This window comes from Struthio camelus, chromosome 6 (assembly GCF_040807025.1).
Source record: "Struthio camelus isolate bStrCam1 chromosome 6, bStrCam1.hap1, whole genome shotgun sequence".
Lineage (NCBI taxonomy): Eukaryota > Metazoa > Chordata > Aves > Struthioniformes > Struthionidae > Struthio > Struthio camelus.
In genome coordinates, this window is record NC_090947.1 from 46,191,066 (window position 1) to 46,217,020 (window position 25,955).

A 25,955-nucleotide genomic window follows, 5' to 3' on the forward strand; every position below is an offset into this window, starting at 1 on the left:
TTAAAAATCTGAAACGTGAACTGAAGACAAGCTAAAGAGAAAAGGAATCTAAGATACAGGAAGCAGAGAACAGTATGGAAACCAGAACAATTTTGCAAGTTGCTGGCATTTGTTGGCCTTATGAAGATCAGTTTATCTCAGTAAAGATCCACTAAACAAATAAACAAAAACACAAAAGTAATAAAACATACGCCCCCCCCACACCTCTATTTCTCAAAGTAGAGGAACAGAAAGGAAATCACCAAAACGCACCCCAGTGAAGAGGCAAACAAACTGCTTTGCTGCGTTTTTCTTCGTTGCAGGAGGGGGAGTAGTAACACACTCACCAGGCGCTAAAAATCAGCTCCTCACCCTCTCGTTCCGCGCGCCCCCACGTCCACAAACAGCGCCTGTGCTTCAGGACAAAGCAAGCACGGGCTGTAGCACACGGTAATTCAACAGCAAGTACGAGCATTTTACCAGTCCTAGCCAAATGAATCAAACAAGGAAAAAGCCATGAAACCACGACGACAGTAGACATTCCTTCATCAAATAACGCACCCAAAATCACACCAAACTGTTAAATACATTTAAGTGCCTAACAGGAAAAAAAAAAAAAAAAAAAAAAAAAAGGCTGGTATGATTTCCCTGCTTTACAGCTAAAGAAACAGAGGTGCACGCACACAGAAATCAAGCAGTTCGCCCAAAATGACTCAGCTGGCCAGTGTCAGCTGGAGCCGGGCAGAGCAGGGAGCCGCGCCGCCGTCGCTGTGCCGGGAGGCCTCCCGGCCCCGGCGCTGGATCCGGGCGTTCCAGAAACGGCTTGCGGAGCGTCTATAAAAAGCCCTGCTGACTGACCAACAGTCAGCCCTGTGTCAGAAAGCAATTATTTGTGCAAACGTCTTTGGAAGGGTTTACGTGTATGAATAGACTTTTCCTGTAATGAATGGGGGGGGCGGAGGGGGGACGCAAGCTACTGACAAACGTCATGCATTTCATAAGGTACGCTGTCCTCTCAAAGGAAAAGCCAAACACCAAAAAGTTAAACCTGCTTTTATGCAATCTCGTTCCTGTAGACGTTCACTCTCCTGAAGGTCTCAAAGAATATTCTGTCTGCTTCTGCTGTGAAGTGCTATGCATACTCACAACAGTCCGTAAAAAAAATCCACCCTGCGTGTATTTATTGCCAATTAAAATCCTGTGTCGTGTATGCGCAGACCAGGCACAGCTCGGGGGCTTTTGGCACGCGGCCCACGCAGCCCCCTCTGCCGCCCAACTCGGTCACCCCGCTGCGACTGCGAGGAAGGGAGCGGGAAGGAGCTGGACGCGAGCCTCTGACCCGACAAAGTACTCATTCCCCTTCAAAAAAGATCTGAGAGCAAGTACATCCACTGTAAAAATCAACAATAAAACTAACTACGCTAAAGCCACGTCAAGTCCTTCCCCTCTGCTTTAAGGCAAGAAAACATCTCAGGTAGAACTGGACAAGAGGGAGGGAGGGAAGGACGGAAAGATTTGTTCTTACTGTACGTGATTATCCAGCTCCAGCCAATACACTGTGTTTAGACAGCTGAAAGCCTGCCAAAAACTTTGGAAGAGATGTCAAAATCCCTTGCCGGTTGCCATTTTGCTGAGAGTATGCCGTATCTGCCGTGAGCCTGTTAAGTCAGTAGTTAAAAATAAACTTCGAAAGAAAACCATTTATAAATCAGTGCTGCGATCCAACACCCACAACGAGAGCAGGTCCTCAAACCCGCTCGTATCTGGAGGGACATGAACCCACGGAAACCAGGCGGTTCGGAGCGACGCGGGCCGCGCCACCTCCCTCCCCGCCGAGCGATAAGCACCGCGGCCGCCAGCCGCCCCAGCGGCACCCGGCCTCCTCGAGTGTCAGCCCCGCGCTTCCTGCCGCCGAGATAAGCCTGGCGCGCGGCCTCCCCTTAAGTACCTTCTCTCTCCGACTTAAGGAACGGGCCCTCTGCTCTACGCAGGAACTACGACTACTTCTTTATTACAGTTTTCCATGCCTGAAGGTCTCTAAGTCGCTGATAGAGGTGGACTAGAAAGCAACCAGCAGAGTAATGCATAAGGACTGATGCATCTGAAAATGGAAATAAGTTTTACTGTTTTTTGACTGCACCTCTTCAAACATTTCCTGCACTGAGAATTATTACAGCGACAACCACCACTAGAGAGCATTCAAAGCCGAGTACCCGCCACCTGAGCGCTCGGCACCCCTCTTCAGCATCAGAAGCTGCGTGGCAGAGTTGGAAGCGGGACACGGTACCCTGCGACTTCCCGTCCACGTAAAATAAAAAACAAGCAGATGACTTGTTTTAATTTTTGTTCTACGAAAGCATATAATTAGAAAAGCTTAAACTTCCTATAGGTCACTATGGAAACATCTCCCCAAAGCGGCAGCTCTTGAGTGCTGAGAAGCTCACAGAATCTCAGACAGATCTGTTATAAACCGCACGCAGCAAAGTGAACCTAGTTCCAGAATAGGCAGGTATCAACCAGAAAGCCAGTTTTGTATTCCAAAGAAGGAACTGATTGAACAGTTTTAAGAAGCATAAATGCACAGTAAGATGCTTATCATATGTCAGATACAATACTCTGTTAGGACTATCCAACTTAACATACAGACCCATAGCTAATTCTTTTAGATCTAAGAATTAATAGAAGACTATGACTTGCATTTATAAAGTCCCAACAGTTTGAAGACTCTATTCTGAAAACACGATTCCCAATACATTTTCACTTGCAGAGGAAATATATATCCCTCTTTCTTTTCTCCACAAGAAAATTCTATTTGTCTTCTCCTAACACTTGCCTTTACAGCCCGACAGCAACAACCGAGTGAGACCTACGCTCCATAGCTGGGATGGCCTAGATAGCCACTGCAACAAGCTCTAAGGAAGAGAAGTACCAGGAGTTAAGATGACGTGAATTACCATACCAACACAAGTTGTTGGGAAACGTGTTTAGGCCTCTAACGCCATCAGTCTGACAGAGCACAAAGAATGCACCAGATGAGAGAGCAAGCCCAATTAGTGAAGAAATTCAACATTATATTTCATCTTAATATGACACAGACATGGGAACACAAACTATTAGAGGAGTTCTGACTTTTCTGATAAGATCAGAATCACCACACTATCACTGACAGTCCCGGTGGCAACCGGCCAAGAGCCCCAGGGCTGTACATATTTTGCATGTACCTCACCAGATTTTTATCAAGAGAAAACATCTATAATACTGAATTGTAACTCTACCATCCACAATAGCCACACACCAGCTAAACACATCAACAGGTGTGTCTTTAAAAGGAAAGCTGTGCATTTAAAAGGAATAATTTACTGATTTATTTTTTAATTGGAACTCACGTGAACTATCAAATATCCTCAGAACAGCACATACAAAGACATTCCTAATGTTAGAGGATGGCAAACTTGGGTATTTTTTTCCCAAAACCTAACCTTTGTCGCCAAGGTCTGGCAAGATGGAAGTCAGCCTCTAACACCATTTGGAATCACCATCAAGTGCAGAAAGCACGCATCAACGCTCCCTGCACTTCAGCTCAAGAAAATTAGCAAAAGATTGTCACCTTGAAAGGCTAAATATCTCAGGTTCAAATGACCGCAGCAATGAAGACAGTGAAGTGTTCTATCAGATATCGGTTCCCCCGTACTGGCAACGTAAAAGTAAAATCACAGCGCTGCCGGGTAAGAACAAAACACCCAGGAGGAAATCAAGCAAAGCTACTCCTTACAAGGTTATAGTTCTGAGCAGTCTCATGAAGAGCCACTTCCTAGCTTTTTAAAAGAAACGGAAGAAGTAACAAAGTCACTTATAGAAATAAAGTTCTGTTTAGCCTCCCGCCTGGCTTCAAGTAAGAATCCATTCATTGCCTATGCTGTCACCCACAGCTTTCAGCTGACATACCAATTACAGAAACTGCACAGCATAGGAGAACAAATAAGAAATATATACAATAGCTGGGGGCGGGGGGAATTCACCCAAGGGTTGAGGGGGGTGAGGGGGAGACCTACCTAGATAAAGAAGTGGACCAGAAGCAAGGAATTCTTCATTCCCTTTCTTGAAAGGGGGAAGACAGAAAGAAGGCGGCAAGAGTCACAAGTACAGCCTCTCCTTTAACGAGAGCAGAAGGCAAAGCTCTCATGTCCAGAAGAGGAGTAATCCCTGGAGAACTGCAGAGCAACTCAAGGCCCAGGATACACAAGGGGCACCGAAAACACTAACAATAATGCCAGGTTCCCCATATAGGTCAGCTGGTGAGCAGCTGGACTCAGGACTTTGTATCTGGGCACCAAAACTACTCAGTGTGGTCAAAGGAGACTGAAGAGAGAGGTAGCTTGTCATTAGGAAGCCCAACTGTTAAGGTTCAACTTGTGTAGGTATTGCATCAATACAGGTGTCTTAGGCAACGTGACACTGGATGGCTTACACAAGCAATGAAGCGGCACAGACATGCTAAAGTTGATCTGAAAACCCTAACATATATTGCAACTTCCTGGTGCCTTTGAAGCCACGTGTGTATCTTTACATATCATTTGTTGCCTTGCAGGATAAGTAAACTCAATAGCACGCAGTGACGAAGGATTAACGCTGTACTATGGAAAAGCTTTCCTCTGCAGAGCCTTCACACAATAACATTCCTTAAATTTGCTCATTCACTAAGTTAGTGATCGTGTCATCACTGAGAGCATCTTGAAGTTTACAGACACACTTCCATAGGTGCAAAGAACCAAGTCGACACAGTTTGCGTTATATGGGCAACTAACAGATATGCATTCACAAGCAATTTCATGAGAAAAGCAAGTGAACAATCAAGTAAGTATGCAGTAGCTTCGTCTTACTATATACCCTAGGCACAAATACTGTAAGTACCAATTCAAGACACTTTGTTAGAGGTACCTGAATTACTGCTGCTTCTCACATCTTTCAGAAGCTCATTAAGCACCCTGAACATTAAACAAAGACAGTATTTTATTATACTATACACATTTCATTGCTACACAGGTATTGGAACACGGACAGTTCCTGCAGAAGGGAAAACTGCATTCTGCAATTGGCATGAAAAGGCTGTGTTGCAGCTGTGCAATGGAAAGTTTCTTGGACATTTTCCCTGTCCATTAAAATAAATTCAACAGAATTATAGACAACCTTGGGTACCACTCACTTTGCTAGGGCCACTTTGAATGCCTACACAAAGCAGAGAATTTCAGTTAACATCTGGCAACTTAATTTGTGCTGGGGCCTCAGGCATAAAAGAGGCAAGGAAAACATCCTGTCTTCAAATCTTGCTACAAGATGCAGGATTTTTTTATTAAACTAGAATTGTTCTTTCTCAGTAACTAGTATCAACTATCAGATCTCAGTACAGAACTTTAAAGGAAGGTACAAAGTCTCTCTCCCCCTAAAAACTGAACCTGGATCTATCCACCAGCTGCGAACAAGAGCCAAACACAAATATCTTCAGCTGACAAGTGATCAGAAATTGCACATAAATGTTGCATCTCTGTTCTTCATAACAGAAAACTCAGTGACAGCTACTTACTTTTAACCTATCCAAAATCCAGTTCTTTGAGACTTGGCCTGCTTTCATCTAGCTAACGATACTTTATTAAATAAAGATTTTAATCTGTGTTTCTCTCTTTTGTCATGTACTACATGCTTCCACAGCTTGCAGGCGTTTCAAAACGAACTGTCAATATATCATTATATCACATTCTGGGTGTGTCTGCCAGGCCAGCAAAACAAAGTATGGGCAGAAACTCAATTCCTACCTGCACAGAAAGGCCATGCAGTTTGACAGGAGATCAGAATCGAGCTTTATTAGGACAGGGTCTCACAACCAGGTTAGACCTCTCTAAGAGGCCAAACCAGGCAGTCCAACCTCGTCCTCACCTCATGCCACCGCCCTAGGCACCTTCTCTCCTCCTGGCTCTGGTGACTGCAAGGCCCAAGGGTAGGCTGGAGCAGATCACTGATGAGGCTGAGCACTGTTGTCTCCTCTCCTCCAAGTTTAGTTTTCACAATGAAAAATCTGCTGATCCAAGTCACCCCAAGGTGCAGCGTCAGCAGTGCCAGCACGAGGGAGGAGGGGGGTCACGCCTGGGAACATCCCTTTCAGCAGCAGCAGAATCTTAAGCAGTTGATTCAAAAATCACAGTGAAAACACACCTTCAGTCACTACATGAAAATTAGCAAGGAGGAGGGTAGGTCTCGTCTTAACGATCACCTCATAGTTCTTCAAATAAAATACAGTTCTTAAAATTCTAAAGATTCATCTGCTAAATAAAAATGATATTCCAATCAGAATATTACTCCTCTTTTTGCTTTAGTCTAAAAAAGATAAGGTAGAGAAGTTTCTATTTTCATCACGCATTTTACTTCGCTTTCACCGAGCAAAGCAACTGTCAGCTATCCCTCCCGATACAGGTTTGATTCGATTCCTGACAGGCTGGTTCTTGCAATTTCACGAGGCACTACTTGTATGGCCACAAATATTTCGTTCTTGAAAAACTAAACACACCAATCAGAGCTTTGAGGAAGTTTTAGAGGAAGGGCTGCAAGAAAGGATGACAAGAGCTCTTTCCGCATTGTAATTCCACCATGCGGTTGAGGGCGTTGCATCATAATGTTGGGCTGAAACCAGATTTCAAACTGCTGCGCTTACGTCAGGTCGCCGCGCTACCGAAGTCCAAGGTTGTGTCATGGTTTGTGTACAACACTGAGATGATGCACAATATCCCCACACAACCCTGACCTACAGCTCGGTTTTAACTCTTTCAGAGAATTACACTATAATCTTATCAGAAAACTGACAGCTGAAGTTACAGTGTAGGTGAGTTCAATAATTACTAATTTAAAACCAGGACTTTAAAGGCTTTCCATTAACTTTTAAAATAATATACCAAGAGCCTGTCAAAAGTTTCTCAGAACTCTTCAGCCAGCATTCCCGAAACAAACAAAAGAGCCAAACTTTCCTGAAAACAAGCCTGTAGCTCCAGTCTCAAAAGTTTAAAAAAAAAAAAACCACACACACACACCCCCCACTGCTTAATTTTAGGGTTTTTTTTTTTTTTGGTCTTTTTTTAGTTTAATGGCTAGGGTCTGATTATATAATGTGAACTGTATTTAAAGACCATCTCTCACTCTCACTCCGTGGCAAGCCTAACTGACAGGTAAACATAGCTTAGATCCGACAGACGTACTAATTAAGCAGTATCTCGCTACGGGCGAGTTCTGTGTTTTCACATATGCAGAGACCTTAAAAGGTGCAAATGTTTATTTTCAGCCTCTGATGTTATCAGGCTGGGTCATTTGGAGCCTAATAGCGGGTAAGTGAATTCATGGAATGCTACTCCAAGCACTCGGTCACGGCGGAGGGACGGAGCCCCTGCAATGACCCCTTATCTAAGTCCTTCGCCACCAGTAACAAACTTCATCTGCACACCCATAATCCCAGCAGGGATTTGTGCACCAGCCTGCACAAATCTGAACTTCTACAATTATTTTCTCGGGGCCTAGAAAGTTAACACAAGAATACTGATCCCCCTTAGTACAAGCATCCTAACCAGAATGCAATTCATGGCATTTTGATGAAAATCTGCTCAAAATATGCTTTTATCCATTTCATTGCTTTGGCAGAATCCTATAACTGCAGCATGACTCAGCAAACACACCGATGTTCTGTTAAGTAAAGCCACTAGATATATAAACAAGCAGGACAGGGGAGCGAGGTGTACACAGCAATAATACACAATAGTTAACAAATGGAAAAGGAAGCTGCTGAGGTGTACGGCTCTCCGAAGCATTACAGGACGGGCCACAAAAGTGTGCCCTTTCTTGTTCAATGGGAAGGGGCAAGGAAGAGAGAAACGACCCTGGGAAAAGCTCTCTGGGAATCAGGCTTTACACCTCTGGCTCATTTATAACCGATTACGGTGGGACTAGAATAACATTCTTCACGAGCAGTGGGTTGCTATAAAGTAAGAGAGGTCAAGGGATAGGAGAGAAGTCAGGCACTTGTTTGCCATTTAAAGCTTAACTGCTCCAAAGTGTCAGCAAGCCAAGGGAAGCAGAATACAAATTAAGAAAATATTTTTAGAGCAATCAGACTGAGAACAGAAGTTCCTAATACTCCATAGGCACGTGTCACTGAACATCCTTTTCTTTCATCAGATGCTTTCATTAACTATTCTTTTGGAGTACAAAAAGCAGAGTGCAATCGGCAATCCAGAGAAAGAAGGAAACACCCAGCTACATGAGCAAGTAAAATTCTTCAGAGATTATGTTACCCCACCACAGAATTTTAACAATATTGTTCTACAGTTTGGTCTTGCCTGTTTGGACAGGCCAGAGCCATCTTATTCTGTTCTTAAAGATGAAGTACAGAAAAGATCAAATTACATTACAGGCATGGTGGTCCATTTTCCTGCTTCAAAGCAGACCAATTCAGGGTAGGTGCACTGGCCCTAGGACTATCTGAGGTTCTTCCACAGCCCCAATCTTCCTTCTTCCAGTGAGATTATGCAAATTGAACACTACCACAAAAGAGGCATACAGAACTTCAAGTATCACGTTTCCGGATTCAGTGAAGTGCAGTCTTCATTTTAAGATGAATGTAACTCACAGCTGAGTTTAAAGAGCTAATAAGGCAGAGAACAGTGTTTCAGTTTCTCCTCCCTAGAACTCTCCAACAAGATTTCTGTCCCTCCCACACCACTGCCTTTAATCTCAAAGTTACTTCTGTTCTCATTCACACCACAGCTCTACCCTAACTCTGTTCTCACTGTCCCTCATGAGCCATCTAGCTCTTTTGTTAATCCTCTCCCCTTGGTCTAGTCCCATTCCCTTGATGCACCCTGCAAACTGTCCTCCCTTCATTTGACACTTCATGAAGCTCCACCACGGTCTCCATCTCCGTTCCTCTCAAATCATGCCTGCGCCAGTCGCACCTACAAACGCTAAATCAGCTACCTTTCAAAAAGGGCCTGAGCTTTCTACTCAGATCTTTCTTCCTTCCCAAATTACTGCACCTAGGCATTCGGTGATTGCCGTTTTAGCCACATTCATCTTGCTCTTACAGGCAAAGAGTTCTTTCTATTTGTATCCCTCCTGGTGAAAGGAATTATCCTTTCCTAGTCACAATACATGTTGTCATTACCACACTATCCAACCCTCAGTCTAATAACTGGGGGTCTTCTCACCTCTCCCTCACTCAAGCATATTCCCAATATGTATGCTTCTGACACTTCCTAGAGCTCTGTGATAACGCATTCCCTTTCCATCCATCTAGCTGTGAGCTTTCACATTTATACATCCTACACAGCCTTGCTAAACCTGGCTGCACTTGTTTATCTTCAGAAAACTGTTCCATATATTTATCCAGACTTTTGTTTTAATTGCCCTTAGAGATATCAAAATCAACCAATCGACTGTTCACCACCTGAGAGAGTGAAGGACCTTGCACATACTTCTAGCCAACTGCAAATATGAGGTGAGAAACATGCTAAAACCCTCTTTACGGGCAAGTCTAGCTCTGGATTTCTGAATGAAGGACCAGCTCACAGAGCAACTCGTTCATGATCACGTAGAAATTAAGTCAAAACAGCATAAGCACTCTCTTGATCAAAGCGAGCTGATTACATACATCCACTGGCAATTCCCAAGGCTCAGCATTAACATACAGGATCCAGCCATGATTGTTAGGGTAACAGACAGAAGGCAAGAAGCAGTCAGAAATAACCTTTATGAAGTGCTTCTGAAAGCGAAGAAGGAAGTGCCCTTTGGATCAGGAGCCCTTCTAACTAACTAATGGGACAAGAAGGAGTAAGAAACCATTCTGAATACGGCAGAACAAAAGACAGCATAAATTCAGACAGAGTAGGGGTCCATCCAAGCGACTTTTCAATGCCAGGAAGTATATGGCATAAAGCCATTTTCCTCCGAGATGAGAGTGCATAAATTATAGGAGCGAATGTACTTCCTCCAAATAACCTTTTGTTGAAACCATTCCTACAAAAGGGGCAAAGATCAATGACAAATCCACAAGGAAGCAAATTTTGGATGCCCTGGAAAGTTTTCATAACCAGCCTGTCCAGCACCATTGATAATACTGGTGAATAGGTCTACCAGTCAATATTAAAAGGCTTCCGCCTCCTTATTACTGCTTAGTGGAAATGCAAAGCTAGATCAGCAAGGCCAGATTCTACCTCCATAGGTATCTGTCAGTTTTTCATCTACCTCACGGGCATCAAATAGACTCGAGTTTAAGCGGAAAGTTTTGCAGCAAGAAAGAAGAAACAACCACTACCAGCAACCCTGGGTTCTCACCAGCGTGGATTTAACTCTGAGAGCTCCGAGGTTAGGCTTTTGGGTAACTGGAACACAGTTGCTGAGATAAAGCAGCAGCTAATACGTCTGCTTACAAGCGTTCAGTTAGGCCAGGAACCATCTTAACTTCAGTTGGACTAGACGCTAAGGAAAGCGCAATAAAATGGACTGAGGCATCTAAAACCACCCTCAGAAAATAGGCCAGACTGGGCATGAAAACATTTGAGCTTGGCTTGAATCATAAACTACATGACCAAGACACCCCACTACTGCCTCCAGGCAATTGAGCCAAGGAATGCAGAGCTGCACAAAGGTAGGCAAGCAGGAGGCTGCTAAACCCACGTACTCTTTCTGCATCTTCATCTCCAGCAAAGGGTTGCAACAGCCCTTTTACTCTGAAGCTTTTCCTACATCCCACTCCTGTAGGATTTCTAAGGATAGTGTTTCTGGAGCATCAGGCAGTGCTTACACAGTCACAACCAACCAGCTGTGGGAGGCACACACTCCCACCTCTGTTGCAAAAACAAGGCAAAATGGGTTAAATCATTACAATCCCAATCCACCTTAACCTACACATCCAACTGCTTACGACTGTACACACTCCAAGTGTCTCTTATCCTGTTCCATCAATACTCACCAAAAAAACACCCCACAGAAAACCCCACCCTTGTTTCAATGAAGTACACAAACTGCGGTGTAGACAAGCTTTCCCAATTCTAAGCAGCAGTCAAACACAGACAAGTCTTCAGATACCAGAAGAGCTGTAACAGCTTGGCTCCTCTATGATTTACATGAGTCAGTGTCAGCACTATTAACTTTTAGCTTTACAGTATTAAACAGCGTAAGTGAACTAAGTATTTTTATAACTGTGAGGTCAAAAAAATCTAATGGACAACTATACCATACTAGAAGGGACAGACGATGGGGTAAGTAGCCAACTGACCAGAAACTTCCATTTTTTACTCTCAGCAATAAAAAAAAAAAAATTTACATTTTTAAGGAAGAAATAATTAGAACAGCAGATATCATTTAAAAACAAACAGCTCAAACATTTTAGGAGTTGATGGGACAGGAGGAACAGGCCAGGAAAAGAAATAACAAAGATCAAATTTATGTATTTAGTATGATATAACATGGAGAACCTACAGAATCCAATACACGTATCTGCAGACTGGTAGAGGAAGTGGTGTTCCTGGCCACAATACATAACACAAGGCTCAAGAGTTTTACTTCTGAATAGATTTTAGTGTGGTCCCTTGACTGAAAGTTGCTGCTACCACATGTGGCTCAAAGCCATCCAAAGAAATACTCCTTGGTTCAGGCCCTTACATCCCCATTTTGGGATGCAGCGTGTTCGGTACAAATCAGAAATGGAGTTTCCAGTTCAGTTTCCTCCAGAAGAAATCCAGTATATGCATGCGCAAACCACTCTACAACTCACAGTAAAACACTCAGGTTTTCCTTCAAAAAAATACATTGGTGCTCAAATACAAAACTCTGATGCAGTTACAGCCATAAGACCATCTGACCCTGAAAGCATATTTTCAGTTCAGACTTACTGACATTGCTTCATGGCCAGCTTTGCATCTCCACCCAACATCCATGGTCACCTGCAGGAGGTGAATAAGCAGGACTTGGGGGAGGGGGGGGGAGGAGAGAAGGGGTCTAAGAATTAATTTTTAATTGAAAAAAGAGACAGGTAGAGGAACTGACTTGTACACTTGAACAAAATCCCACTGCTATCTGAATAAGTTAATGTTGAGTTTTACTTTAATACTTCTTGGTCTCTGCAGCTGTCTCCTCCTGCAGTTGGCACTGATCATTGCCAATCTGGGACTTATATCCAGTGAAGACGGCATTGTTTTATTGGCTACTAAGTCAGCGCATGCACCATTAATGGAGTTTTTCTCTCTCCATTTTCCTGTCAGTACAGGAGCAGCCAGTCTGACTCTGTTAACGTTAAGAACGCTTATTTTTTCCCCCATTCGCTATCTGCAAGCCAAAACAACATCTGGAACTTCAGCTTGCCATTCAAAGAAAGGAGACAGATTAAAACTGGAAAAAGCTACACACCAGCTTCCAGAACACTGCAAGCTTCTTCTTTTATCCACATTTCCCATATGTACCTTCAAACACAGCTCTCAGGAAAATCTGAGTTGCTCATACACAATCTCAAACACAATGCAAAAATTCTTTCAACTTCAAAATAACCACAAAAAAAGATTATCAGAAAAATAACAGGAACAAAATTGATATGAAAGTTTAGAGTAAGAATTTAGCATAGTTCTTTAAACAAAAGATAAAGGTGAGATACCAGTGACCTAGAAAAGGAAATCAAACACAAATAAGTATTAGTGGTGTGTGTTACTTGATGAAGTAATGGGGGGAAAAAAAAACGGCATCATTTCAGCACACGTGTCCCTCTTCAACAGACAGCTGTCTCCAGTGTCATTTAGGTAAACTTTTTGCTTAGATCGTGTTCAGTGAATCATGAAAATCAATACAGAGAAAGAACCACAAAACCATGCTGTAGACACGCACAGAATTCAAGCATGTACCAACTAGCACCACTCTGTTCTTCTGGAGAAAGACACGCCAAATAAACACAGACTAGTTTCTCCATCAGCATTTATTTAACTCGTAGTAGTTAATTAACAGAGGTCATAACTACTGGTTATTTTCTAACCAGCTATCATACTGAAGAGTTACGAATTTAACATTTCCCACCAAAAGAAATACTCTCCTGTTTGTTTCTCATCTCCCCCCCCCCCCCAAACTGCAGTCATCACCCCAACAGAAAACACACCTAACCTTGAAAAAGGACTTACTTCCAGCCTAATGCCTGGCTCCGCATGACAGAGAGCGCATTCAGCCTCACTTAAGGCTCAGGGAAAGGCAGGGCTGGGAGATCACGGCACAGATTTTTTCCACCCATTGTTCAGCAGAAACACCTACTGTCTGAGCCACAGGCTCCTGCTCAGACACGAAGCTGCATCTCGCCGCGTAGAGCTGTCTGCTGGTAAAGACAGACTCCGAAACCTGATCCTCGCAGTGGGCGCTTTGAGTAAGCACTTCCTTCTCTTCCCTTCCTATTGTCCCACCCCACTGTGCCAGCTGTTTCTGACAGCCAAATTGCTGTGTGCTAAGCAATGAATACTGTCAGAGAAGGAATTTTCATTTCTATAATGCATAGGCCTCCGTGGACAAATTATACAGTTTATAGTCCTGGGCTGCAGGAAGCTGCTTTGCCGTTGAAATGCTGCCAAACGCAGTATTTTTTTTTCCATCTGACAATCACATAAAATGAATTTGGATGACCAAAGCAAAATAAAGTGTATGTTTTCAGGAAAAAACAAAACATATGTCATGAATTCCTACATCCAGCAGCAGAGTTTTAACATAATGCTGAGTGGAAGCCAATTAAAGTAGTTCCACTTGCAACACGATGGAGACTGTTCAATAGGAAGGACAGAGTGCCAACCATTACACTGTGCAACTGTTTTAATAAAATCTCATAGCAATGAAGATCAGCTTCAAACAGACGTCTCATGCCAACTTCAGTCAACCTCAGGGAAACCACCACAGCACACACTCAAATGCTAATTTGCTTCTCAAAACACACAAAAAGCCTCTATGCCACACTTGAGAAACTACTACTGTTGTAACAGATTTTTGCTTCACATCCGGCTGTTGACTACTCCTAGGGCACCTACTAACTTAGTAGCCATTTTCATTTTAAAAAGGATTAACTAAAATGGGTGCGTGTGAAGCAACAGGACTCGGAGCACTGACAAAGCCTGCGACAGCCTCCCCACACCGCCAGTCCCGGGAACAGAAACGCGGCACCGCTCTGTGCGACGGCCCCTGCCTCTCCAGCTCCCCAATCTGCACGTCAGGCACTCCCCTGCTCCACAGAAAGCTAACTACTGTCGGGCACAAGAAGAGATTAGAGCTGAATAAATAAATTCAGCATCAATAACTCTGACTAAAATCTCTCTAAAGCGTCTCGAATTGGCTGGATGACAGGAACTTATTTGACAATTTGAGCTAGGAAAAATACAATTCACCCGTGCTAAACCGTGGAACAGTCATTTGTCTTGTATTTGTGTAACATTCGCCACAGACACGGATAAGACTGCATTCATTTGTACTGGAGGTCTGGGCCTGAACCAGCTTACTGTCACCTGATGAAAGGGACTTCTCTCCTGTCCTGCTAACAATTTTCAGGAAAAAAAAAAAAAGGCATCCAATAATCCTCAAGGATCCCCAGAGCGTCGGGAATCAAGAATTGAGCTAGCTAAGTTTGAGACTCACAAATCAGTCGACAGCAAGTTGTTTGCTGATCAGATTTAAAACAAACAAACAAAAAAAGGCAATTCATAGGATCAGACAAAACCTGCCACTTCGAATTTCCCCCAATTAGAAGAGCAATGCAGCATTTTCTAATACCTAGCTCATGGCAACGTACTAAATTTTTGTAGCTAGACAAATTTCAGGTGCAATAAATGATTTCATTAACAAAGCACTTTGATTTCCCTTCTTATTCTGTTCTCCTACTATCACCCTGATCATTTTCACTCACTCCAAGTCTTTCAAAGCGATCATTTTCACTTCATTTTCTGGTACCTCCCCCACCCTTCACCTTCCCCAACTGTCTTGGGGTCCATACGCTCCTTTTGGCCACCTTCTCTTTGAACTCCCCCTTCTCTACTAGATGATGTCACGTACTCTACACAGCAGACAATTTTCAAACATTGGCACCTTGCTCACAAAAGGTTTAGACTGAACACGTGCTAATTCTACAGAAGGAAGTTACGGGGGTAACAATGAACACCGCCAGAAACACTTACCCCTGCAGCTGTGTAACTGGCAGAAATTTGGAGCCTGGGGTCAGATCTCGCTCATGGTACCTCAGCAGCAGAGGACTAAGATGAGAGCCAAATGATTTCCCCCCACCTCTCTCCACACTGACGCTTTAAGTAGCTTTTATAACTGAATGCCATGCATGATCTCTAGCTCTGTTCTTTGTAGCTGAGATCAGCACCTTTTTCCATTGCATTTTTTCTCCACAGGTTTTACCAAGCCCAGTCAGGCTGGCATCAGCTGTGGTCTTCAGCAGTGACACTAAACGTTAAACAACATAGCATCTGCATTTTAGGCAAGAGAAGCACCGCTAGACAAGTTAACACTGATGTGGAGATTTTTAAAAACACTGCTGTAAGAAACATAACCACCAATAACAGATGTTTAAACAATAGTCCTTTACAGAAAGATGACTCCTTACCTGCAGCTGTTTAGAGGGTCACATATTTTTGGACTCGCAACTGTACATTACCTTCCAGTTCTCCTCCTCGAGCAGTGATTAAACTAACCTACCACATATCCCATTTGTATATTCAGTCTGTTTTCTTCAACGTCCTGCAACGCTTATGTCTCTGTACGATCAGAGGTAGACAACCACAACTTAGCACCACATGCAAGCCAGAGAGCCTAAGGCCATTCCTGTCCACAAACGGCCGAGAACATCGGTTTGAGCAAAGACTGCTCAATGATCTGTGCTTGATCACATAAGCACAGCCTCAGCTCACCTGACACCGTAAAGCCTAGCTGTGGAGGAAAGAGCAGAAGGCAGCAGAGGAGCTGCTGTCACGCCTCTGTAAGAGTCTCTCCCGCCATCACAGCACTACTCAGGCACTGGCAGGAGCGCCAGCTCACAGCAGGCGGCCTGAACCATCGGACAAAACCCAGCAATGCCACGGTTCCCAAGAGCAGAACTGCAAAGAAATCAAAAGGCTTCGAAATAATTTTGGGGTAAACTTCCCAGAGGCAAGCTGCCAAACAAGCAACTCAGAGGGTGATTTGTAGACGCAAAGGATCTTTGCAGCTCTGCACTGCTCCACGGGTGAAAACAATCCCTGGCCACCTGAAAATCCAGCCACTCTGCACAAGCTGCCTACAGGCAAGTAACACTGCCCAGAGTTATTTTAGCACTATGAAGAGTATTTCCATTCTTACTTGACTGCTCCCTTTCTCTGCCCCAACTTATACCCCGCTAGCACTACAGAAATTTTCCTCTAGGGGAGTAAAGGGGTTTTTATTCGACCCTCCACACTCCTTAAGACTTCACTCCATCTTCATCCGCTTCCTCCTGTCTCACCCCCCACATTCAAAAAGCTTAGAAATGCATAAAATGACAGTGACCTACTATTTCAAAGCACTTTAGACCCCAGACCTTTCTCAGTTAGCATGTCGGGTAAATCTGCACAGTGTCCAATTTGGACACAGCCATACTCTCTATTTCCTGCAGCCACTTTGCTGAATAGGGAATTCTGTGCTCAGCACAGGATAGATGTTTCTTTGTGCTACTACCAGGGAAAAAGTAGCTATAGAAATGCAAAATAAACCCTGAGTAATATTATATTAGCATAATGATTCAAAGAAAAGCTAAGCAAAATTCAAGGTCAAGAAAATACTATTTGGAATATTACCTAGGTTTCCTACAGAAATTTTTAAATAGCATTTTACATTTGCGCAGGTGAACTATTCATTTCAATTTCTGGCATGTGTTTAAATACTTCCAGGTTCAATGGTAATTAAAGCGGTTTAAATTACCGAGTTGAGTCACAATTTATACAAAAATGTGCAAATCCAGTTGTAAAATTGATTCTGTTTTTTCTAAAGAAAAGTTAATTACTGTCCAACATAAGTGAACACACTTTTTAAGTACATGCAGGCTTTAACCAACCATTTCACGGGAGAAGAGACAGTCTTGTTAAAGACAGCAGGGGATGGAAGGGAAGGGAAGAGACTGGAGACTGCTGCTGACAACCTGCTGCGCTGGCCTGCGATACTGGGGAGGGACAGCCCCCAAAAGCCACCACTGCAAGTCTTTGCTTACCTCAGCTGAGAGCTACTCTTCCAGGAAAAAAAGGATTTAAAAAGCATGTGTGGGAAGAGACAGCAAGAGATCAACCGGAGCGCGCGCTGTGCCTAAAAGCATACAGCGCGGGACGGGGCAGGGCTTCACCACCAGGGCAGCGTGGACCAAGCTGCTCAGGAAACGGTGCTTTACGCCGCGTTTGATAAATTTCGTTAACCAGGAGCAAAGCAGCTCCACGCCTCTACTTTAATACCCAGAAACTCAGGTTTCTAATTTTTATAGTTTACCTTCTACTGTAATAGAGTGATATATTTGATTATGCATTATGTTACAAATAAAATGTCAAAATCTACTTTCTACTGAAATACAAGCTTATGGCAGTGATGGAAGAAAAAAATACCAAAACATTCTGCCATTAAAGCCAATTTATTAGACAAAGGACACTGCACCTGCAGCTAGCGCACCAAACTAACTATAAAAGCTAGCGGATCTGGTTGACTTGGGGGGGGGGGGGGAGGCAGCCTAGGTCACCTTGCTTCTCTGTTCGTGGATCAGAAGAAAACAGGCTTTTCTGCCTCCAGAGCCCCCAGCTGACTCCTCAGCTCTGAAACAAGGCGGTGGCAAGCTCGAGTGGGGGGGGGGGGGTGGGAGCTGCCCCCAGCCCCGGCGGGGGAGCGCAGCCGGGACCGGCCCACGGCCCGCTGCAGGCGCTCAGCTCGCCACCGCTACCCAGGGCTCATTTCCTTCCCCAGCTGGTACAAGTCCGCCTGTGTACTGTTCTAAACGATTTCACTACAATCGCTTAGAAATGTCACAGATTGGGAAGGAGCACTTAATTACCTTTTATCACCTCCATGGGGGCAGGGAGAGCATCTAGTCACCTTTATTCACAATTTGCTGTGCTTTTTTTTTTTTTTTTATTTAAATAAAAAGCGACATGCAAACAAATGTAAATTAAGCTATACCCAAAAGAGTTCAATCATCTAGGTTACTATTAACTTTTATACTTTAAATGTGCAATAGCAAAGGTAGAGTATTTCTTCAGTATCGCAGCCTGAGTATCTCTTCACAGGCAGCTCAGCTCAGGGATTCAAATCTCATCTCTTTCCTGAAATCGTCCCATAGAGGTTTAAACATTAGCCTTCCAGTTTTTAAACTCAATTCAGAGCAAAAAATTAAATGCTAAAGTATTTTTTGTATATGCCACATGAAAAATCTTTACTACACTCAATTATTTTAATTTCGATATTACAAATAAAAGATATGATTTTTTTTTTCAAAAAGGTCTTTCAGGATCAAAGAATCAACAAATTCTACCTTTACCATTTAGACACCTAACTGTTTCTTCAGGCTCTCAGGGAACTGATAGAACCGTACATAAAAAAGCCATTTTACTTTATTACTAGTATTAACCTACAACTCCTGGGTGGCCATACAAGTCTTCTTTCTTGGTGTGGTATGCTTATTAGCACAGTAGCTACTGTAGCCTTCTTGAACAATAGTTACTACACAAAGAGGGTCTTCAACAAACTAAGCATATTTTTCTCTACAGGTACTAGAGCCAAAGAAGAAAAAACATTTAGCAAACAATTGCATTGAGTTTTTTTTGAGAGAACCCATTTTTGAGTTAACATGTCATTGTGGATGGAATCTGGGACATCCGTCTCCATCCTCCTCAAACGTTTCAGTATTGCTGAAAGAGGGCATACGAGACTTTCTAAGGCAGCGCCGCATCTTCGCACAGTCCTCTGGAGCGCAGCACAGAGTGAGCAAACCTCCAATAAAAAGCTAAGCACAAACGTGAAACTAAAAAAAAAAAAATTACTTATGCACTTCACACACACACACACCCCCCCTAAACACACCTGTGGGATGGAAACTAGACCAATGAGCACACGAAAGCCCTAAAAAAATCTGGAGGAACTTTTCTAAACTTTGATTGGGAAAAAATATATATATATTTAATAGATTTTTACACTTCACTGGCACACCAAAGCCTTAAACAGAGGTTTTACTTCACAGCTAAATGGCCTCTTTTTTTTGTTTTGTTTTCTGGGGGGGGGGAAGGGGGGGTGCTGGGGGAAAGGAGGGTTTATATTTCTTGAACTGAGGAGAACAATCAGCATTTTAGAAAGAAACCTTTTCTAATTACACTTCACCACCATGTATGTACTTCAACAGATGCTTGCAGAGCCCTACTCCTTGGAGGTGCCTTAAAAGAAGTTGACCCTTCTGCAGCTTGGTGATCGCTAGCACAGCCCACACAAGGGAGACTAGGAGGCCTCAAGCCGTCTTGCAGCTGGAGCAATTCTCCTGCACCTCCCACCGACAGGCAGCTGTTAACCACAGTCTTCACCCCACCAGTCATTGCACATGCTACTAGGAATCGTTCAGGTGAGGCAATGCTGAATCCAACAAGCAATCTACTGCCAACACATTTGTTTTGTTTTCCCACCAAGAGCCATAACATGGGACTACATTACCAAGTGAGCAGGCATTAACTAAAACATAGGAACTGCAACACAAACATGAAATAATACACACCAGCTAAAGTATCAGTGAATTGTTTTCAACTGTTGTGTTCTACCCATGGCACAAAAGACTAGGCATATGCATAGCATCCAACACCACCAACTGCCAGCTGATAAGCAGGATCCATAACCAGGTAGGTTACTCGGTCATGCGTCTGGCCTTTTGCCATTAACACCTCTCACAATTACATACAGAGGCTCAAGAAGCTAGCCTCAACTTTCCTCTCTCATCCCCCACCAATTATACAAGTCTGGTGAAAAAAGCCAGTCAAACTCTAACTCAAGTTCCCAAAACTCTCATCTTTTAATGGTCTGAGAAAACAGGAGACCTTCACCACCAGCACATGAGCTCTTTTCTCTGCACACCTTGCGACCCCTATGCTAGGGCTGCTTGGAGTTCCCAGGCTTTTGAATTTCAAGCTGGAGACCCTGCACAAAGCAGCTAACATTGCTTCTCCAAGTTCCAGGCTGCTTCCCGTCTCATTTCTCACACAGGCAGTTACCTTCACCCAGATTTTGCAGCGCTCTTTGCCAACTATTCTGCCAGATCTCCCACAAAGCCTGCTGACAGAGCCTCCTTTGCTCTCTCAGACTCTCCACAAAGCTAAAGTCCTCACTTCCCCAACTGCTGCAAAGCTCCACAATCAAGTAATCCTACAAAGATTTCTATCCTGTTATCGAGCTTGCAGAAGCCAAAAGAGCACAGAGAAAACTCTTTGGGGAAAAAGACCACGTGTTACACTCTCAACTAGGCAGCGTCAAGATAACTGGGGAGCTCTCACTGCTCATCCCTAAGCATAAAGCCCCAGTGTTCCTGCAAGAAGGCATTCAAATGTCATCAGGCAGGTTCCTCCCCTCCCTAGAAAACTGTGTCTTTGGCTGATGTGTTTTGCTTTCTGGTATCTTAAGGCACACGCTTGCCCAAAGAAATGCACTTGCTTCTCTTTCCCCTTTTTCCATCACAGCCAGGAAAGACTGTAAATCTGCTTCCTCCCTTCTCTCCTTCTTTGAAGAGAAAGTCTGTTGATTTCTTCAACCAAGTCTCAAAAGAACCCATCAAGTATCATGAGACTTGATAAAATAGCATGCACTGGAAACACCGCGGTCTTTCAAAAGCTGCAAATTGAAGGCTTGTCTACACAAGAAAACGGCCTGAAAGGGTTCTCACTATTCCTTGCTAGGGTAGTGCAGGCACTCACAGGAAACGCATTTAAGCCATAAAAGGACTCATGCTGCGGAGTAAGAATGTCTACAAAAAAGGACTTGGTGCAGAAGTACAGCAGCCTCTGAATTACATCTACTTCACTTCTCAATAGCTTCAAAATATAAACAAGCTCTCCAATCTCTCTTCTGCCTTCATCAGCCATTGTGTTGATGTGCGGTGGCTCTATTCACCTAGCCTTGCAGAACAACTTCACGTTAATTCACCTCTTCCATTTGCTTTCTTCCGCTCCCCAGAGCTCTATATCCAGTAGATATTCATTTCAAAGCTAAGCCAAAACCATTCAAATGCTAACATTTCTGGGCCTTCAATACTCTTGTTTGCATGCAACAGGGCCTTCTTCAGAAATAAAGAGCATCCACGTTGGGAATTATACCAACATAATTATACGTGGTCTACACGTCAAAGTTTTACAAATTCCCAGATCAGGAATAAAGCAAGCTTTATTCCTAATGGACCCTTTGTAAAGGGCAGAAAACTGCACTGCAGGCTCAAAAAACACTAATCTCTCACTAAAGATTCAAGTAACTGCACAAGAAGAAAACCGACAGCTTCTAAAAGCGAGTTTGGTCTTTGGGCCAAATGAACTGCATATCATTTTGCCCTTCCTAATGGAAAAAACAAGACAAAATTCTCTTAAAATCCTGGACACCGCCATATTTAAGAGGCCAATAAATGTTTTATTGGAATGTCTAAACAACATCCAGGACCAAATCCTAATAAAAAGATGAAGCAAAAAAATGTTCTACTTACAAAAATGACACTTTTGCACAAGACACAAATACTGTATTTCTTTCAAAGATATTTTAATACTGGTTGGGTCTTTATAATTTAGGAATAATCGTATTAATGTAATCATTCTTCAAAATCTTTGAGTCATAAAGAACTTGTATGGAGGTGAAGGTCTAAATAGCTTCAGATTTTAGAACGGGTTTGCAGAACAATTATGCACAGCTTTCCTTCAGAGGTAAGGACATGAGTCTCACATGTGTGTATAAAGCTTACACAGACAGAAAAAAACACCACATTGTTTAGGCAAGTCAGAACACGTTGTTCATTTAGGCTATTCTCTACTAAAGGCTGATGCAAACATGCAGGGCCAAAAAACACACGCAAAAGTGTCTACGTGGCACATTTGTAAAGACCTAATTGACAATTAATTAATTTGAGGTTAAAAGAAATAGCAAAAACAAAGCCAAGGAGGAGTTGTGGAAGAACTTTTAAAAAGTATGTAGTCTCAACAGCAAAAGGTAAGGAGGAGGAGGAAGTATGAGAACAGAAATGCAGAAAAGACCAAATTATGACACACTGGGAAAACGGGAAGCCACTAGCCATACTCCAAGCTATGTCTTTACCAGTACTGCACATGTACGATGCAGGAATTTGCAGGGAGGGGTAACATATCCCAGGTTTCTTTGCAGTCTGGTAAGTGGAGCTATTTCATTCTTTCCCAGTGACTTGAAATAACTTGCATCCTTCTTTCTGGACAGAGATGGGGTCAAACTATGCAAGAGTCTTGGAGGACAGCCAGTATTCAAACAATTTAACCCGCAAGTAAATTGTAGCAAATTAAAACTGCAAAGTAAAACACGTACCTGAGCTGCTACACACGCTTCTGCTTAGTTAGCTAGGCTGCACTGAAATTGCTTCTAAATTTCAGTAAAAGGATTCTGGCCATAGGTAGAGGAAGAAAAACATCAACCTATGCTAACTCCTCAAAGACAGCTCCTGAATCAAGGAGAGCAGAGAAGCAGAGATGGTCTCTTACCACATTGACGCCTATTATCCTTGAGAGGAAAGGAAGCCAGAGTGCAAATTGCTGTACAAGCATCTTTTAATCATCATAATTTCATCTGCAATCATTATGCATGCAGGTTTTATGATCCAGTCCAAAAATATAAGTCAAGAGGTATAAAAATTACTGCTTAGATCAATGCTCAATACTTAAGAATGAATATCTGGAGAAGAATTTCAGCCTGTGCTTTCAACTCTTTTACTTTATTTTTCAACTGTAATCACATTCATTAAAAGCATGAAGGATTTTTTTTTTTTTAACTAGATCATTTGCAAGAGTGTCTGTATGTTTCATGAGCTACCAGCATATCTAAAGTATTTTCATTATAATTTAAGTTAAGCCAGCACTTAAATTCAAAATAGCTTTTTTCAATGCACAACTCAAATTCTAATTTGACTCTTAGGTAGATATGAAGTAGCCAATTTAATATGCGGACTAGTGCACTACACATCAAATCTTTTAATTCTGGCACAAGAAAATAAGGAGTCACACAAATATTACAACACTACAAGACTGATGGCCACATAAAACAGGTCGCCAAATCATTCTGCAGTTTGGGAGTTGCATAGCACATGCGACCAAAACCAGTCAGTGTTTAAGCAGGCTGCTACACAGAACTGCAACTTCAACCAGGCAATTACAGTCTACACTGCTGCTTGAGTGTAACTGCTTAACGGATGAAAAAATCATAATAAAATATTAGGGCTAATGAAGTCCAGAAGAGTTTCAACACGCAACATGGCCAAGATGTTCATCATCAGTAAATAACCTGCAAGGTACCATCTCTCTCACTAACGTAACACATGAAACAATTTATTCTCTCTCAAACCAAACCACTATCTTTTCTTTTCTTTTCTCCCCCCCCCCCAGATTCTTCCTTAAAAATGACTTAATTGTTCCAGTCCACCCACACAAACACAAGAGACAACTTTATTGCAGTGGAGCGCCCTAAATAGCACAGTCTGTTTTAAACTGTCTAATACAAACACGTATTTTGTTTAATTTTACATTTGTTTCCTAGGGAGATTTAGATCTCATCTTTTCTGCCTCCAATTCAATACTAACTGACATTGTAGGAAATTATCTAATCCTACAGGGATGAGTAATGCAGGCAAGTCTGCTATCATAACTGAAGTCTTGCAGAGGATGGGCTGGCTACCATGTTAACCACAAGTCTAACAAAAACGAAGGCAAGAAAGGCTTTAGAGCAGCCACACCAGAACTGTGGCATGTGGACCTTTCAAATCCTGACATGAGCTGCACGTTCAAAAATGCATTCATGCAGCAACGAGGACCAAGTGAAAGACAACAGCAAAGAAACCTACAGGAATTCCTCCATGGGACCAAAATAGATCCACTCTGGCACCAACAGAAACTGAGCCAAAGAATTCTGAAAAGTATCTTTGGTTACAGCCAGGAAAGTCAACACACCTACAACATACTCAACTAAAGCAATGGTTTTCACAAACACATTAAGCCCTGCCTGCCTCCTCAACCATTCATACCCACAGAGATCCCTCCTTAGCGCCAGCACAAAAACTGAACCAGCAATTAATTCGGGTTAGAATAACTCCAGTGAAGGCAGACTTCGTTGTAACCAAGCTAGCGCCCTTACCCAGTTCACCACACAGCCACAGAAATGCGAGAACAAGATAAAAGACAGTACATGGAGAGAGAAATGCAAGACTACTTTCCTGGCTTTAGTATCCAACAGAAGGGTTTGTGGAACTACAGCACCAACTGCATAAAACTGTTTACCCAGGAACCCCAGGCTATTCAAAGACTAAGGTTTGGAGGGCCTGCTGAAGCATACGTCATCATAAAAGTAGCAACCAGCAGCTTGCAGGACTTCAAAAGGAAGCCACTTCTCGCCTCCAAGCTATCCACCCAGCCAAAGGCAGCTGTCAAGAAGCTGCCAACCTACTCCGACTTTTACAGGATACTTGCCAGACAAAGAGCAGACTTGCAATTAGAAGGGGGGTGTGTTGGATTCCCTGCTAACAAGCAAACTGCAGAAGAGAAGCGTGTAGTCAGAAGAAGAAACATTTGACCTCCAGTGAGCACAACTAACTGCCGTTGTGCTAAAAGACTAGGAAAAAATCCTCCCAGGTTCCATTCACCTGAGGTCTAGCTGTGTCTTCAGAGTGCTGAAGAGGAGTGTTCTAGGTATTTAGGACAGAAACTAAGAGTTGCAACATTCTCTCTTATTCCATGAAAAAAAACCCTAGGTTTTAGCAGGTGGTGTTCCCTTCTACCACTTGTTTCCATCTTTGCTCATTTCAGAGAATGCAAATGAAGAACCAAGGCCCACCTCCAAAAAAAAAACCAAACTAGATGAATTATCTTTGTTAGAAAAAAAAAAACTAAACTAAAACAGCAAAAATGTTAGCTGTAGTCTTTCTTCTTCTGAAAGAGACTTGAGTTAGTTTACAGCCAGCTAGAGACACTTCCATAGGTGTCTTTTCAGAAAGACTACAGGTAACAGAACAGTAACACGATCTGACACAGTCAGGAGCATTTCAACAAGGAGACATGCTCATCCACAGAAGCCATTTTTTTTTAAATCAGTGCTTTATCATTTAGCTGCTTCTTGAGGTCAACTGGAAAAACAGAAAAATAACGAAATGTCTACCTAACTCAGCAGTAACCTTCCGACTCCAAAGCAGGACAGCAACAGAGGCTTAGACGGACACAAAAAGGGCATTGCATGCAAAGATCATTCTCCTCCCTTTCCTCCCCACACTTTCCATCAGTCAGATAAAAATTCCCAAGCCAGAAACTGCACCCAGACCACTGTGTTTAATGGTCCACCCATGGACCTATGAATATATCCAATTCCCTTCTGAAAAAAATCTCTCTCAAATGTCCCACAACAATCATTCCAAAACTTAAATAGGCACCATACAAACACTTTGTTTTGTTTATTTTAAAACTGCTGACTACTGATTACACATAATATTCCCTAGCTATAACATCATGAGAAATAACGTATAATCATGACTTCCCATTTATGCACATTGTATTCATGCTTTAAGACCTCCATAACGTTTCCCTTCAGACATTTCTCTCCCCAGAAGAGTCATAGTTCATTTAGACACGCTGCATCTATACCATGTCGCAAAACTTAGTAGAACAAGGCTGAACAGCCAACATGTAAAACAAATATGTCCTGAACATTAGGTA

The 25,955-nt window shown here is 42.8% G+C and overlaps 1 protein-coding gene across 11 annotated transcripts in view; it reads right to left on the minus strand.

The window, feature by feature from the left end:
* ACVR1 (activin A receptor type 1) overlaps positions 1–25,955 on the minus strand; it is a 69,635-nt gene that overhangs the window by 39,539 nt on the left and 4,141 nt on the right. Inside the window, exons 1-2 of one of the 11 annotated variants that reach the window (XM_068949443.1) lie at positions 1,505–1,855; positions 327–464 (exon numbers count right to left, since the gene is read on the minus strand). The exons of 2 other annotated variants lie outside the window; for them this stretch is intronic. Coding sequence is in view for 2 of the 9 variants with exons in the window: in XM_068949438.1 (XP_068805539.1) it covers positions 327–454 (128 nt within the window). In the remaining 7 variants the exon portion in view is untranslated. Of the gene's footprint in view, positions 1–252; positions 465–662; positions 857–1,504; positions 1,856–13,172; positions 13,402–15,628; positions 15,648–15,932; positions 15,953–25,955 lie in introns of those variants that run through there. 8 more of the 11 variants (XM_068949444.1, XM_068949438.1, XM_068949441.1 and 5 more) reach the window with 8 other exon arrangements.